The sequence below is a fragment of the Condylostylus longicornis genome, unplaced genomic scaffold (genome assembly GCF_029603195.1).
Source record: "Condylostylus longicornis isolate FDR11 unplaced genomic scaffold, ASM2960319v2 ptg000027l, whole genome shotgun sequence".
NCBI classification, from domain to species: Eukaryota; Metazoa; Arthropoda; class Insecta; order Diptera; family Dolichopodidae; genus Condylostylus; species Condylostylus longicornis.
The window spans coordinates 3,392,529-3,410,871 of record NW_026577996.1 but is presented as its reverse complement, the minus strand read 5'-3'; the positions used below and the strand labels follow the sequence as shown (position 1 = coordinate 3,410,871).

At 24.4% G+C, this 18,343-nt stretch overlaps 3 protein-coding genes across 3 annotated transcripts; 1 reads left to right on the top strand and 2 right to left on the bottom strand.

The window, feature by feature from the left end:
• Positions 1-4,793: 4,793 nt before the first annotated feature.
• On the top strand, positions 4,794-5,836 carry LOC129607390 (corepressor interacting with RBPJ 1). The gene is made up of 2 exons (XM_055518375.1): positions 4,794-4,998; positions 5,061-5,836. The coding sequence occupies exons 1-2, from the start codon at positions 4,927-4,929 to the stop codon at positions 5,820-5,822; spliced, it is 834 nt and encodes a 277-aa protein (XP_055374350.1). The 5' UTR covers positions 4,794-4,926; the 3' UTR covers positions 5,823-5,836.
• Positions 5,837-5,841: 5 nt separating this feature from the next.
• On the bottom strand, positions 5,842-6,880 carry LOC129607391 (histidine triad nucleotide-binding protein 1-like). Its single transcript, XM_055518376.1, has one exon. The coding sequence runs from the start codon at positions 6,377-6,379 to the stop codon at positions 5,939-5,941; it is 441 nt and encodes a 146-aa protein (XP_055374351.1). The 5' UTR covers positions 6,380-6,880; the 3' UTR covers positions 5,842-5,938.
• Positions 6,881-7,337: 457 nt separating this feature from the next.
• Positions 7,338-16,913, bottom strand: LOC129607429 (ras-related protein Rab-23). The gene is made up of 7 exons (XM_055518452.1): positions 16,779-16,913; positions 9,731-9,910; positions 9,206-9,327; positions 9,058-9,122; positions 8,874-8,971; positions 8,334-8,413; positions 7,338-7,711 (listed from the first exon to the last, which is right to left on the bottom strand). Exons 2-7 carry the CDS (start codon positions 9,761-9,763, stop codon positions 7,438-7,440), a joined length of 672 nt encoding a protein of 223 aa, XP_055374427.1. The 5' UTR covers positions 9,764-9,910; positions 16,779-16,913; the 3' UTR covers positions 7,338-7,437.
• Between the last annotated feature and the right edge of the window lie 1,430 nt (positions 16,914-18,343).

Sequence of the window (18,343 nt, the reverse complement as noted above, 5' to 3'; positions counted from 1 at the left end):
TATATTTATATATATATGAATAGTTATATATGAATGTACTTAAATGTTTATTATGTACATATGTATATATCTACAAAAAAATTGTTATAAAGTTTATAATCAGAGTCGGTCAAGTAAAAAAAAAAAAACAAAAAAAAAAGTTATTGACACAAAAGTGTATTCGGTGCACATTGTTCAAATGTTGCACTGAACTGAAAAAAGAGGAAGACACAAAGTTGGGTTACAAACCAATTTTAAGTACATACATACGTTATACATAAATCCATATCTACATAATCTAAAGTTGAATAATTCTTTTTTTTATATGAAATATTTTACAGTAACTATATTAATTCGTGATTTATCAGGGCCAGGGAACATTATCAAAATAATAATTTATTAGAAACTATAAAAAACAATATCTTGTATTCTATATTTTTATTGAAAATTAATTAATTTGTATTTTCTTATCAATTTCTCATTTAACAAGACATTTTGATCTAGATTCTGTTTTTGTATTGAGACAAAATGAAAATTAAACGAACGATTAATAGTTTTATATACTGATATATATATATATATATATATATGCATAGTATAATATTTAATTGAAAACAAATTATTGTTTCGATTTGCATTGAATTTAAACCTAAATTCAGCAACAAAAGAACTTAAATTTTGTCTTAATGAGATAGAAAATACCTTTTTATCTCTCAACCCAATGCTTCAAAATCACATTGTCCTACGTTGCCATAAAATGCAAGTATCATGTACTTTGATACCAATTACGGTGCATACATTAACATTCACAGTTAATTTTTTCCAAAAAAAAATAAACATTGAAAGTCAGAACAACTAAGCAATGCAGTTCCCAAGTAGAAAAATTTTGAATAATCAAAAAGCAGCCGCCGATAAATAAATAATGCTCTAACACAATCTTCATTAGTTCATTTAATTAAACTTCATTTAGGATGAAATTGCATTTTAACAACGGTTTGAGGAAACTACATTACTTGAGTTTGTAAAATCCGGTATGATCCAATAATAATTACAACGAATGGGATAACTATTTGATGAGTCAGGAAAGATATCCACCAACAATCAACGAATTCTAATACATAAACTAAAAGTAAAATTTAAAAAAGTTAAGTAAGTTTAAGTAATTTCTTGTTAAAAATTGATTTTGATATGTTTTTCTTTATATTTAATGTATGTATGTAAAACTAAGTCCATTAAATCTCATACTGCATGAATTTATCATTTTGATTGAAAAACTTATTTTGCTTTCAATAACTTTTTTTTATATCTTATGACGATTTAAGTGGTGCATTTATTTCACCCCATAGTTTTTTTTTTTTTGTAAACTTATTTTTAATGCACGTGAGCTCACATACAAATATACATATACTCTAATATCCGTATGTGTGCATATACATAAGTATATACAAAAGTATATGCATAAAAGATACAGACACTTATCCTTTGATAGAAAAAAAAACTTAGCTTCGTAAGTATTATTTGTGCTATATGCGCTTTTCAAAAGTTGATATACAGTGCGTTTCATTATTATTTAGGCAACCATATTTTACTAAAAATATTTTTAATAAATAAAAAAAAAAGTTTGAAAATAAAATGGTTACCAATATTCCGTGGACCAAATTAAAAATTAATTCTTATAATATAGGTATTTTAGAAATTTTTAAAATGTAAAAAGAAAATAAGAACAAAATCTTCAAAAAAAAATTGCAAAAAAAATTTAATAATTATTTGAGAACTAGATTTATGTTTTACAATTAACAAAAACGATACTCGAAATTTTATGCGATTACTGTATGAATTAGCCCTTTGTTTGCAAGTTCGTGCTTTGATTTTATTAAAGAATTACAAAAAAAACGAAAGTATTTTTGCTCAGTTTGAAGAAAATTCTTCACGAAAAAAAACACAAATACAGAGAATATATTCCAGTTCGACAATCAACAAGGAAAACAATTTAAATTACTAACTACCATCACAAGATATAAATAAAAATGCAACATACTCGTATAATAATGATGATCCAATTATAAACGAATGTAAGCTTGATTTGGGTTTTTTCATTAGTAAATTATATTACTGCGCGTTATATAGAGTAGGCAGATTAGCACTGAGAAAAACATTTTATTCTATAAAAATTTTTTGCTGTATTTTTTTTTATTACCGATATAATTAGGAAATTTTTGTATTACTATTTCATACGTTTTCTTAATCTTCAAATGTTTCTCTAATTCTCCTAATATTTCTAATTCCTCAAATATTTCATTGAATAAAAATTGCATAAAAGCAATTTCCGTTGTGAAAGAAGTAGGTAGGTATTTTGTCGAATAATAAATAGAGAGACGCACTGTATGTCTATTCTATATAAAATATCATATTTATGTATCGATATGATATTTTTAAAACATGGTAAGCACACATAATAAAAATTCAAATGCAATCCTTTATAGTCCTATTCAGTTTTATATGAATCATTCATATGGCCTATAATATTTAGAATTTATTTACATATATATACATATGTATGTTTCTAGGTATGTAAATAAATTTAAAATATATGCATACACACATATGCATGTATTCTTCATATGGTGCTCCTGTGAATTTTGTAATGGTAATGCTATCTTTTTGTTAAAAAAATTTTGTTTTATTTTTCTACTTTACAGTCAAAATAATTTTACAATCCTTGAAGAAGAAATTGGAGTGTTTTTGAAATGTTGAGTGAAAAAAAGTAAAATAGAACTATAAAGAGCACCTACATAGTACATACATATGTGCTTATATATAAAAAAAAATTAGCTAATTTTTGAAGAAAATAAATAACAATCTGCACGCCCAAGAAAACAAATAATGTCCCTACCTATCTTCCTACATACATAATTATAAAAAGTTCTTGTATTTTGTTGTTAAAAAATATTTGGCATTTTAGAACAAAAATTTATTAAATAAGAAGCTAGTAATGTAACTACTTATTTCTAAAAATTATTTTTTGTCAAATGAATTTCATTTAGAATAGTTTTATTGTACTTCATACATAAATTAAAATTCTTGCAGTCAAAACAAAATTTGTAGCCAAAATTGAATGTATATACATACATACATACATATACCTTCTATAGGAATAGCTGTATCTATAGATAAAGATACTTGCACGTATATACATACTGACATACATTATTTTCAATAAAAATATTAATATGTAGCTATGTATATAATCTACCAAATGCATGTAGTATAAATTTTTTTATTAGAACTTATTTTATAATTTCAGTACACAAGTAACACAGCAATTTACAATAATATTTTAACAACAATTTTAACAAAATGTTTTTCATATTCTTTTAAAAAAATATCAAAACATTTGTATTACAAATTTCGTTTTAAAATTTTCTTTTGTTAAAAAGATTCAAAATTATTTAAAAAAAAAATCGTAATTTATATTTACAAAACAAAAAAAAAAATTAAAGCTTCTTTATTTACCTGAACGGTTCATCATGTTTTCACACAATCTTTGCCCGCAAAACATTCACGAATAATTTTTTACCCAAATTATCTTTTAAAAATTTAATATATTTATGATATAAGAAGGCACCAAATTTTATTTTAACAATATTATATATAATTATTGTTTTCGTTTTCTCCAAAACTGCAAATATTAAATTACAAATATTAAGACTCTAAAATAATAAAGAATTAATACGAAAAATTGTAATGTATAATCTCTTCTCAACTGCAAGCACAACTGTCAATTTTTCTTTTTTTTGTCCAATTTTAGGAGTATGTACTAAATTTTTAACTGTATTCAATATAGAATTGCCATAAAGTTAGTAGATATCCCAAAAAACCAAAGAGCTCAATAACAAACATATGTCTAAATTCCTTAATCAATACAATATGACGGCAATCAATTACAATTTAAAACAATTGTAAGGTATTTATTTTTTCAATTAGAGAAATTAATACGAAAATCTGCTATTTTTTCTTTTACGCGAAAAGAATTGAAAACTTAAAGATTGAGATTAAATGATATGAAAATTGATTTCCTTTTTAGTTTAACATTTGACAGACAACTATTTTTTCCGATTCAAAATTAGTTTTTGAACATTTTAAATATGTTCAATGGTTCATTTTACGGATACGTATATAATGTTTTGATAAATTTCAAAAATACGTGTTCGTTTCAATAATCGAAGCCAATAATTCAGTAAGCAAGCTGAGATACTATTTTACTAGCTCGAGAAAAATTTTAGATTTCACTAACTTATATACTATTTAAATACTTCAAATTTGAAGACTTAATAAATAACAGAATAAGTTCTACTGCGTTCGATTTCAAAATCAAAGCACTATGATTACAAAATTTTTTTCATGTGAACAGAACGTCCTCTGATAACTGTATATCTGAATAAATTCAAGCTCCGTGCTGATCACTTTGCGTTTGCGTTTTTTGCTTAGTTTAACACATACACCCAAAAACTTTCAATGTATGAAATTTTTTTTAATTTGAAAATGCTGTCTCATTTTCAAATTAAAAAAAAATTATAAACAAAACTTTTGTAAAATGTATATGACACATCAACAAAAAAATTCATCAACATTACGTATTCGACTGAAAAATTTCTCATAACCAATCAAAATGATGTTATCCAATGAACGAAAGTTCTAAAAAAATTTTTTGCTCAAGAAGAAACATTGTGACAACCCTACTATCGGAGTAAATGTCATTTACTGTCATTATTATGACGTTTAATATTGGAAATTAAATAGTAAATACATACATATTTGTCACCATATTTTACCAACAAGATTAGTTAATTAAATTTTTAAAACAGTATTGAAACATACGAAATTTATATTGTACAAATACTGCATAATAACTTTTCAACTGTTATATTTGTTTAAATATTTTTTAAAATGGGAAAAGGTTTCAACAATTATATGTGCAAAAAATTCTTTCATCCTGCTTCAAGGGATAATCTTAAAAGAGTAAGAAATTACGTTTTTATTGTTTCTTATATTTATAAACGTTTAAATCAAAATTGTTTTAGGTATGGATGGCAGAACAACAAGCTGAAGCATATAAAAAGAAACAAGAGGAGTTGAGGAATCAGTATGAAAAAGAACAAGATTTACATGAGAATAAAGCAATGCTGAGTAAAGAATCCAAAGATAAGTTGAGTATGAATTTCATGTATGAACCCCCACCGGGCATTCGCAAAGAACGTGAAAAAGATGAAAATGAACCAGAGTATAAATTTGAGTGGCAAAGGAAATACAATGCACCCCGAGAAAGTTATTGCAAAGGTGACACAGAAATTCGGGATCAACCCTTTGGAATTCAAGTTAGAAATGTTAGATGCATTAAATGCCATAAGTGGGGTCATATCAATACTGATAAAGAGTGTACGATGTATAGCATTTCGATGAGTGAAGCTCGAAAGATTCACTCAGAACAAGAAGCCAATTCAATTATGCAGAAGAATATTCTTGAAGAAAAAATGAAAGAAGACGGTTTGGCCATGAAAAAAAGTGCAATGTCTTTACAAAGTTTACAAACAGATTCAACACATAAGCTAGTATCGAGCGAAAGCGAAAATGAAGCAAAAGTTGAAAACGAATTTTTAAAATCTTTAACCAAAGAACAAAAGTTAAAGTTACTGAAAAAACTTGAAAAACTGGAGAAAATGAAAAAGAAGCAACGCAAACATAAGAGAAAAACTTCTAACTCATCATCATCCTCCTCTGAAAGAGAGCATTCTAAAAAGAAGAAGGATAAAAAGACGAAACGTCATGAAAAGAGAAAACATTAAAAGAATGAAAATTTCAAAATATGTATTTATTAAGATATTAAATGGAAACATGGTTTTATATACCTACACAGGCATTATGTTTTAACAATAACAATCGTCTTGCAATTAAATTAAGACTATACCCCCGGTGGCCAACTTAGCTGTTGTCCACCAATAATATGCAGATGTAAATGATAAATACTTTGGCAACCGTGGACTCCATTATTTACAACAAGTCTAAATCCCTCTGGTGATCGTTCTTTTCCTAATTTACTTGCAATTTTCATTATATGTCCAACCACTTCACAATCTTTTTCTGTCATATCTTCTAGCCTTGGTATTCTACACTTAGGAATAACAAGAAAATGTACTTTAGCTTGCGCATTTATGTCATTAAAAGCTAAACATTTGCTATCTTCATAAATAATATCAGCTGATATTTCTTTTGAGATAATTTTATCAAAAATTGTTGTATTTTTTAGTGCTGAGGCAACAAAAGCTGATTTAGCCTTCTCTTCCTCAGATAATTTTATTATTGTTTTGGAAAATTTTCTCGTGAAATTAATTAGTTTTAACATTATTATTCACTCATTTATTGCGGTCACTTTACTGTAATTAAAATCTCTATTGTATATATGCATGAAGGTTTCAACTTTATAGGTGCGTTCAGTTTGTTCAGTGTTGATTGTAACCAAATTGTTTTTAGATACTTGTTTACACAAGGTCACTTACAAAAATGGTTTACACTACACAACATACATATCGATTCCTGTGTAAACAAATTGATTTTTTGTTTGTAATTCGTAAGCAAAATAGATACCACCACAATAAACAAATTTCAAATTAAAAATTTACGTACCTAAATCATATGTTGCAAAATTTTAATTTTCTAAGTTTAGATATATGTACGAGAAATTCTAAGCCCTATCATGAATTTCGTTCATGGCCTTGGAAATTACGAATACCATATTGTCAATTCCGAAGTAGTAAAATTCTGCTCCGAATATTCGTAATATAGAATTATAAATTACGTTCGTAGTAAAAATACATGTCAAAATTTTAAAACAATTACAACGTTAACAAGCAATTTAAAGAGAACGGTCGTTTTATATTTTTCTGTAAACTTGAAAAAGCTATGTTTTCTTCTTCCTGCCACCATCAAGGGAAGTGAATTCTTATTTGCTAAAACTTTTCAAAAATTTTCAAAAACCAAAAAAAACTGCAAAACTTTCATTCAAAAGATTGACGGTTACTTCCCACAAAAATAGCAATTACTATTCTTTCTATTTGATTTTCATAGAAAGAATGGTATTTTTGTGTGGATACTCAGCCAATAGGTTCAATAGTAATGACCGGCTTTTTTCATAATAAAAAATTCTCCTATAACTTATTAAAGAAATAATTTTTACAAAACTTTTGGCATACTCGTACATTATGGATGATAAAAATTAAAAATGTTAATTTTTTTTTGAAAAAAGAAAACAGGAACAAATTTAGTTGAAAATGGAAAATAGGAACAAAGTTCATTATTGAAAAGGCAAATTAAATATTTTATATTTTAAAGTAAAATACGTATATACGTTGTTAAATAATAAAGAATAATTACAATTAAAATAATAATTTTTAACAATATATTCTAAAGCATACGACATTTTTTTAGCACTGTTTTCTTTTTTGTAGATTTTTTGGCTGGTTTTAATATAATTGTCCCATTAGATTTTGTGAAAGTTGGACTAAAGGCACTTATATTTGGTTGACTAACGGGAGCTAGAGCATTATGAGTTTGTGTCATTAACTGATGACATTTTGTTGCCAAATATCGAAAAACTGAAGCGACATTAACATCTTCTTTAACTGATGTTCTAATAAGTTTACAACCTAAATTCATCGCCAATGATTCTGCTTCTTCTCTACAATTTTTTTTAAGTATATATTATTATATATATTATTTTTAAATTATATACATATATATATATAATTATGTGCATATAATAGTAGTATTGATACCAGAAAAGCCATTAACAGCATATAGGTATTCCATGATTTTTAACTTGTAGTTTTTGAAGTTGCATTTTTGACAATGCGAACACTAATTGGATTAAAAAGATCTTCGAAGATAAAATTTTATTTTATTTTTAAAAGCCTTTATTTGGCAAATCAATAAATCCGTCAATGAAAAGTTAAAAGTTTGTCTTTTAAAAGATCTACATGAGTAGTTACAGTTATATGATGTTTCAATCATATTGACTATTTTTAATAAACGTTATATAATTAATTTGAAAACCTACGACTTTATCAAGAGAAAAAACCCTTTTCAAAGTTTGTTAGAAAATAAATCTTCAATTTTAAGATAATTTTTGAAAAGTTAGAGGTTTATGCAGATCTTTTCCGTCTTTTTAATGTTCTCATTTATAATTTCTTACTTCATTATTAATGATAGCATCAATTGGTCAGCATGCATCACCTATATTCTACACTACCTTTATGGTATCAATACAGATCAAGTTTTTATTTTATTAATTAGAAACTCACGGAGTAATTACTGCTTGTTCTATTAAATCTATTTTATTTTGAACTATTACTGTGGGCACTTCTCCACATTCATTTTCAACCTGTAATTAAATATAAGAATTATTGTGTTATTATTGATTGATAATAAGAAATATAAGATTATTGTGTATTAGGCATGCTTTGCTTAATTATTACTTATATAACGTTAAATAAGAGCTATTGTATAAAAAACTAGATAACAGGGTCTTTTAAAGCGATTTTTAAAACACAACGCTTCTAGTGGAATTTCTGTACTGTTGCAAACTCTAGATCTATACCTTTTTTAAATTAAGAACTTTAAGTAAGCATAATATTGAATAAATTATTACTGAATTCATATACATTGATTATTTAATACTCGAAATTTAACGAAGCTCACTTTGTCAGAAAAAATTAGAAGGTTTTGCAATATGAAAACCCAGTAGATATAGGTCAGGATATCAATTAGATATTAAGCTAAATACGAGCTCCTTAAAATATTGTTGTTTATTATTTGTGCAATATGCTTTAAATTCACTTTACCTTTAATTTCCAATCTTTGATTGCTTCAAATGAATTTCTATCTGTAGTACTAAATGTTAAAACGCATGCTTGAGCTCCTCTATAATATGCTTTGGTAACTAAAATATTTAAAAAAAACATTTGAATGAATTTTATTTTCTGTTTAAACAAAATCTTTGATAGAATTTATATATGGTTTTCTTACTTGCGTCAAATTCTTCCTGTCCAGCAGTGTCCCACAACATTATTCTTACATCTTCACCATCAATTCTAAAAGAATTTTTTCAAAATAAAAATTTTTCTTGATAACATTTTAAAAATTTATTTGTAAAAATATGTAGTTGAAATTTTACTCGATTTGTCTTTCTAAAAAATCAACTCCAATTGTTTTTTTGTAGTCTTTTGTGTAAATTCCTTTACAATATCTTTGAATCATCGAACTTTTTCCTACTCCACCATTTCCAACGATAACCACCTAAAGATCAAATTTTATATTTTATTTATAAATATCTTAAATATGTATATTTTTTATGTATTGAGTTGAATTGACCAAATTTTTATTAACTCTACAGAAAAATAAAGTAAAATTTGATAAATGCACAAAACTTTGCTCAACATCATATAGGTTCATCATTATCATATTTTTCGTTTTTCAAAATTAGTTAAACAAATTTACTTATAAGCATTGATAACGTAATTCCAAATCTGATGTCAACCTGACTTACCAAACAAAACAATCTTAATTGTTGAATAAGGCAAATTGGCGTCAGGTTTTTGAACGTTTATTCTTATACTTTTTTTTTGAGAGAAATAATTTTTGATTAAAGATTTTAAGTTTTCGGCTTGGTCAACTCCTACGCTATCTTATTATCATTTACCTTTATGGCTATTTCTAGTTCCTCTTCCCGCATATTAAAAATTGTCAAATTTTTTTACTATGTACGAAAATAAATATATTTACTCAAATTTTTTTTTAGTTAACTGTATATTAAATTATACAGAATATAATTAATTTTATTACATTTCCTACGTCACTTGTTGCTCTATACTGCTTGAATCTGTAATTATAGATTAAAAAAAAAAACAAATTTTATTTTTGTATTCTAAATTTTCTTACTAATTTTACTGATTAACATTTTCTGCAAAAGTAGCACATTTTCAAATGAAATTTTGCAGCATTCGTTTTTTTTTTTGTTTCAGTTAATCCCGTAAATCATTTTAATATTTGCTATAATTATTTGCGATCAATTGCTATACAAATCCTACTGATAGCTCTAAATCATAAACGAGTCATATAGAAAGTACATATGTATGTATATTTCGAGGCATTAATGTTCAATACAACATAGTTGAATTGAGAAAAAACAAAAGTTTTTCTTTTATTTTCTAAAAGAAATATAAATAAAAAAGTTTCTTAACAGGTTTTTGAAAACGAACAACACATATTCTTCTTCTTTAAAATAAAATAAGATGTTTTATAACTATTTCAACAATAATTAACAAATTTCTTTGTTAAAGTTGGACGACCACATAATATAAAAGAAATCTTTATAATTTTTTGGGCCATTATACTCCAATTTTTATCTGTCGTCTAAATTTCTACCACTCCTTTCTTTAAATATTAAGGTATACTAATCATATACGTTATCTTATTATCATTAGTGCTTTAGTTAATTTCTTATTGTGTAGGCACCTATTTAAAATTAAAAAATTATAAAGCTAACGTAAGAGTAAGCAAATAAGCTTATATTATATGCTTATGTATATAATATATATATATGTATAAGTATGACTTTAAAACGCTTTTGTTTTTTTAGTGAATAGTATTGAAACAAAAATTTGAAACTGTTTGGAAGAATAACAATAAATATGGAAGCTTAGTGGGAACATATAACACACTAACTATAAAATTTAAAAAATTGGGAAAAGAAATTGAATTCTATGAATAAGAAAGTTAAAATACGTGAGGTTATAATAGTTAAAATTTAAAATGATAAATACCCCATTTTACGGACACAAACTCGGCAAGTTTCAGGTGGCAGTCCCTATTGCGTAAGCTAATCTTCGTTTTCGTGTACATATGTATATGCAACGTTATAGGTTGCCTGTAAGTTTGACTAATCTGTTGTCAATAATTTATCATATTTTTAGATTATATTATTAGATTCATATTAGGTCTGTCTGTTATAAGAAAGTTTTTAAAAAGTTTGCATGCAAAACGTCTGGAATAAAACTGTTTGAATAAAAATGGTGACGTTTTCTTCTTCTCTTTGTTTAAAGTTTTTCAAGTTTTGTAAAGTAAAATTTAGTGTTTCAAAAACTTTTAAAGTCTTACAGCTATCGAAACATATGTTTTTCTTGGTTATTAAATTTTTTCAACAATTATTTTTATTCCAAATTTTTTTAATTAAAAATAAAATAATGGATTCACTAATAGTTTTTTCCTTAGTTTCACACTTTTATAATCCAAAATCAAAATTTTCGGTTTTTGGTATAACCAAAAAATATTTGTTTATGTTTGAAAAATACTTTGAAATTTGATGTTATTAACCTATTTGTAAAGTTTTTAAAAGTTTTTTTCAACTTTTTCGTTCGGTTTATTTTTTTAAATAAGACTTTTTTTCTTTTTGTGAGAAATTACGTCATTGTTTCTCTTTTTAAAGTTTTTTTCAAGTTTTATGCTAGATAGACCTTAAATAATGTATTTTACATTTTTTACTCCACCTTTTTAATTATTGCAGTTTGTTGCTGCTCTTCAAAAGCACGCATTGCGGCACATATCCAAATAAAACAAAAAAATCAACTTTTAAAGTTTTAAAATACTCTTTTATAAAATATTTTGTAAATTTACGTTCCACAATGTCATTATAACCGTATTTTAATTTTCTCTTTATTGTATATTTAACTCTAGACCTCAATACGTTCATATCTACACATATAAAACTTGAGTTTCTCTTAAATTTGGAAGATAATAAAATTTATTTGTGTTATTCTTTTAAGGTGCTTATTGTTATGTTGTAAATATGTATTAAATACAATTTTTTTGTAGAATTAAAATTTAATTTTAAAGCCTATATTAAAGACGTTAGCTATTATTTAGAAATGAAAGTGTGTATGTAGTTGATTATAAAAAAATGATCAAAAATAGATCTATCGTTTTTTAAACATTATTAAAGCATAAAAAATAAACGGAATTATCTCAGAAATGCAAAAAAAAGGCATTCGGTAATATATTTGAGATAATAATTTTGAGCAAAACATAATTATGCTCATTATTTTCTTATACAAATGAATACGCCACAGGTAGTTATAAATTAAAAAAAATTAGAGTCTATACATTGATAAATTCAGTAAGAGCACATTGAGAAAATAACAGACCGGTTACAATAGTAAATAAAAATGAGAGTGAAAAAACTAGTGTCCAACAAAATCTTGAATTTTGTTACATTTAAAGTGATTTATGTACATAATATATGTATACTAGCATTTTCAAAATAAAATCTATAAAATTTAAATGTATATACAAATTACGTACAGTATATATAATATATATATAATATATATAAATATAATGATATATTTATATATACATACTTATTATGTTTCTAATTATTAATTTAGATATTAATTTTATTTAAACGAACAATGGAGTTTGTATATGAACACGACTATTAATACCTTATAGGTACATTGTAGCATGAATTTAAACGAAAAACAATAGCAGGTGTAAAAAACATTTTACCCTACTATTGTGAATAAAAAAAATGCATGTCGCACCAAACAAAAATGATTTTTTTCCCATAATTGTGTAACCGAAATTATATGCTACCGTAAGATAATTTATATAATTTTGCTTAAACATTATTTTAATTGCAAAAAAATTAAATTTTCTTATGTATTATGTACATACATATGTAGTACATATTTATTTATAAGACGGTGCAAAATAAACTGTCAAATAATGATTTTCAAAAAGCAAGTATCAAAAAAAAACTTTTGATAATAGATCATTAGCTTGATCATTTCGTTAACCAATTTATGACAAGAAGTGTATATATTTAAAAAAAATTAATAACATGTTATATAAACTTATTCTTTAAGCTCATTCCAATTTACAAATTATCGTTAGCAAATAAAATTATGTACGAGTACATTAAATTTAGCATTTAGAACAAGTAGACAAGCAACAGAATATCTTTCATCACTAATGTTTAAATGGAAGATTACATTATATGTGCTCTACTTACATACTTTTAAGATGAGAACAAAAGCACTAACGTGATGATGGGCTCAAGTATTCATTATATGAATAATTATGTTGAGTTAAGGTATTGTATTGTTATGTTTTTATATTTTCTGCAAGAAACGTGTCGTCACTTCTCCGTCTTCTAGATATGCATGTAAAAATTCGATAAAATTTCAATATCTTCAAATAAGTGAATCACCAAACAATTTATATTTTTAAAAACTGTTCAAAACAATAATGTACGTTTACAAACACTAAAATTTTAGGTTTCCAAAGCTCCAAGAAAAAAAAAACACATTTAAAACAACGGTTGTTTCATTTTGCTCCTACCATTTTGCGAGAAAAAAAGAATATCGATGTTTTGTACGTTATTATAAAACTAAAAAAATGTTTATGGTTAGTATCCATAAACATTTGGGAAGACAGTCCATTTTTTACCAATGCAACAATGTTGGTAAAAAATGGACTGTCTTCCCAACTGTGAAGGATTACAACTTTAAGAGTTATAAGGGAGGTAGACAAAAATTTGCTTTTAGAAATAGACGACAGATCAGTAATTTCGATACTTACATATTTAAACAAAAAAATTTCATATTCAAAATTGATTTACATAATATATGCATAATGTGAGCATGTATAAAATTTATAGTGATTTTAGTAATAAATAATATATTGTAATACCGTAAGACTTTCATGTACTATTAAGTTAATAGCATGCTCGCTATCTATGCTTTTATTTTCCATAATTTTAATGTTTAATTATTGTTTTCACTACTTATATTATGTTCATATTAATTGTGTGCTTTTTTATTTTGCAATACCTATGGGCTCATCAAACATACCAACATATCTAGCTATATTTTGTAAAAAGTCTACAAAAATATAATTTATATACATCGTTACATATGTAGATGTAATGCTATATGTATTAAATTAGTTATTTAGATACACTACATTATTTCAATTTTGTATGTTAGAAACTTAAGTAAATTTTATTAATACTCTTTTATTTAATTCATTTGCATGTTAATTGTTAATTAAAATCTGATTCATTCCATTGTAAATTTGCAGATACATATACATACATACAATATATTATAGATGCATGCACAAATTTATTGTGAATTTTAATTTCATTGTGAACAAGTTAATGAAATGTTTGTATTATACTTTATTATTTTATATGTATATACGTATGTACACAATTTAATGTTTTTTATTCACATGTTTTTAAAAAAATTTTATCGTTATGATTTATTCAACTCGACTTCTCATTAAATTTTACATTATGTACATACTTATATATATCAACATAAGTATATCTAAGTAGAGTATATGTATGAATATACATATATATATATATATATATATATATATATATAAGAACGTTTAACATTCTTTAACCTTTTTAACTATTAAACTAACTACACGTATGTACATATATAAACTGATCTAACTGTGTTTATTCTTTAAAAAAAACTTCTTTTGTATTGACAGTCCATCAAAGTTAAGTGATCGAGTTCTAAATATACATACATTATACTGTTATACATCCAAACATACATTACGTACATAATATACAAGCGTACCAATTAGCAATTAAATAATTTCGCCATTATGTTCTTATATGTGTATCTTTGATGATAAAATAAATACTTATGTATATACATATGTAGATATATAAGTACATAATACATTATTATACAAAAATGTTATATAGAAGTTTAATTTACATAACTTTATTATTTATTTTTGTATACAGTTCTCCCCGGTTAAATGCACCACGCTTAATTGATTTTCCCCTTTTATTGAACGAAAAACTAAGGCAACTTTAAATCCCTATTAAAATATACATGAATAACATCGTTTAATTGAGTCCCGTTTAATTGAACAACTCGCTTAAATGAATCTCTTTTTTTGGTATTACCTTATAAAAACTGTGAAAAATTCCCCTGTTTATTGACCTGAATTTTTGTTATGTTATGTGATATAAAAATATTATGATTTAAATATTTTGAATTTGAATTCATAGTTACATTACTTAGATGGATTTAAAATAAAGAAAAATTTAAGTTTTAAAATTTTGAAATAAAGAAAAATTTAAGTTTTTAAATTTTGAAATAAAAAAAAATTTGAGTTTTAGTATTTCATTAGTGTATCCCCTATTTTAAATATAGCTTTTTACCTAGGATATTTTGATAAGTATATGTAATAGGATATGCTTCCTATTGTTTTTATTAATTTTATGCAGTAGCAGGATCAAATTCGTTTTTGCGCCTGATCTTCAATAGCGAGTATTCGTTTTCATGCGTAAACGATTCAGTTAAAAAAATTCGTTTTATTGCACCAATTGTTCAATTAAACGGGATTTTTTTAATTGATTTACCCGCTTAATTGATACAAAAAGTGTGCAACTTTTCTCGGTTCAATTAACCGGGGAGAACTGTATACATACATATAATTTATAATTGCTATTATAATTAAATTAAAATAAATGTATATAATTTAATATATACATATTTCAATTATATAAATAATAACAGTTTATAGAACTTAATTATTAAAATTTTTATAAAATATACATATGTATACGTATATATTATGAATGTTTAAGTACATATGTACCTATTATAAATTTTAAAATTTTGGCATTTATTATAGTATATACAATTTAATTTTATTCAATTGATTTATTTTACAAGGCAATTATGGTTGTAAATAAATTATCAAAATATTAATTCATAATACCTATATTGAGATTAAATATTATTTCATTCCCGTAGGTATACAAATGAAAATTTTAATAGAATTATTTTTTCTTTTATGAAATAAATTATTTTATGTACGTACATGAAAATTACAAATGTATTTATAATATTTATATTAAAATTTAATAAATATATACTTTCAAATTGATCATCAGGCAACTATACATATAAGTATGTTGTATAAATATATGAAAAGAGCATAAATTTTTTGTTACAAATACTTAATTCAGGTAGGTACAAACTAATAAGAAAGGTCTCTGGACCGGACACTGCTCTTTATACTCTCATTTTTTAGGTTATTTTTTCTCCGGTCATATTACGATCGTTTTTATTCTCTCTTTTAAATTAAAAAAGAAAATATTTACCTCAATTGAAAACTGTTATAATATTATAATTATATTTAAGAATTTTTATTCTTATTAGAAGTTAAAAGCATTAAAATTTCTCACTTTTCCACGATATTATTTTTAAAGAAATTAATTATATTAATAATTTTAAAATGTATTTTAAATATTAATTTTTCTCCATTTTTTTTCTGAGTAGGTTTATGAATTCCTTTTGAGCATATTTTGAATTGGAACTTAATTTAATATTTTTCCCCTTTTGTCTTATTATTTTAGATGTAGTTATATTGTACTATTGTGTAGTAGCCCATCTTAAGGAATTCACTTGTTAAAAGAAATACCATTTTATATTTTTACCACGAAACAAAAAAGAACTCTTACTTACACATGCAAGTGTACATAAAAATCATAAGTATGATAAACTTTTAAACACAAACATATATATCTGCGAACATATACATAAACACAAAAAATGGTAAGGTTTAATTTTTTTTATATAATTTAAATTTGTAATTATTTCTTGAATTATTTCTTTTTCACATAAATGCAAATAAAATTAATAAAATACCTTTTTTATTTATTTTTTATTTTAATAAACCGTTTAATTTTTAATAAATTAATTAAACCTTTACGAATAAAAAATAAAATTATTTTAAGTCACTTTTTTATCCCATGTCCTACAATATGTGAACATGTTCACGAGTTTTTTAAGAATGACTTTGAGAAGAGAGTTTGAATTTTTTAATTCCAACTTCTTTTTGTAGTTTCAACATTTCATGTTACATGAAAAAAGAAAATTTCAAACTCTTATATGTATAGCATAATATATAGTTTGCATGTATGTATGCATAGTTAATATAGGGTGATTTCGAGTTTGAAAATAAAAAATCAATAATTAAAATAGTTCACGTTTATTAAGGTTTTATGACTAAATTAGTTAATAAGACAAACCTTAAATTATTTGCCATTTAAAATAAATTTTAAAAGAAATGGTATAAAATATCGAAATATTGTCTACCTAAATATTGCATAAAATACAGAAGAAGTTTTAACAAGTAATAACGGTTTCGTTACTTTAAAACATATAATAGCTTTTTAATTTTTTAACATATCTTCAAACCATTTTTATTTAAAAAAGAAAAACTCTTCCGTAACTTCCTAACCGCAGTCGCTAAAAATCAGCATACTCACAATTTTAATTTTATAATAAAATTAACTTATTCACCTATGTTCTGTTAGCCGTATCACTTTAAAGTGAATTTTGTTTTTCAGTATGGAATTCCGTATTTCGGAATTGATTTTATTCAGAAAATTCCAAAATTTTTGAATAAGAAGATTTGGAACTAACGGAATATTGTTAATTATCTTTATTGTAACAGTGTAATATTAACAGGAAATTAAAAGTTAAAGTTGTTTTACTGCGTGCCAAAATAATAGCAAAATTAAAATTTTGAGGACGTTGAATAAAAAATCATTATAAGAAAGAGAAAAAAAAAACTATTTATAATTTTATTTTGAATAAAATGAATTTAGTTAAGCTCAAATTATTTTAGTTGGTCTTTATCAACCAAAAAGCTAAAAAAAATAGGTAATTTCGTGAGAAAAAGAGTATTAGAATCAATTGAATCTGCTCTTTACAGAACATATAATGTGTAAGAACAAGGAGTAGATCAGTACTGTCTCACGAAATAATATTCATGTCAGTTCGGCAGAAAATTTATTTGAAAAAAGAGAAAGGCAATTTAAGGTGACTTGCAAATAAGAGTCTTTATCTCTTTTCTTAGTTTAATACAAGGTAAAATTCTTCATTTTTATGTATTTATGTATTCACTCATGCATCCATTGGTTGGTTCTCCTCATGGCAATAGCGAAAACAATTTATAAAAACATACATAAAAACATATAATATACTGTATATCATTTTTGGTAACATTTTTATTTTAAAAGAATAAAATTTCACTTTTGAAATTTTCCAATAAAACTTGTTATTTTAGTAGTTCCATTGTAAATGTATGACCGTTAATAATATTTTTTTTGCTTTACACAATTTTCTCGATTTTGTAATTGGAAAAGGTTTAGTGTGATGACGAAGACACAAGATGTAACTGTAATAATTAGAAATTTTAAAAACAG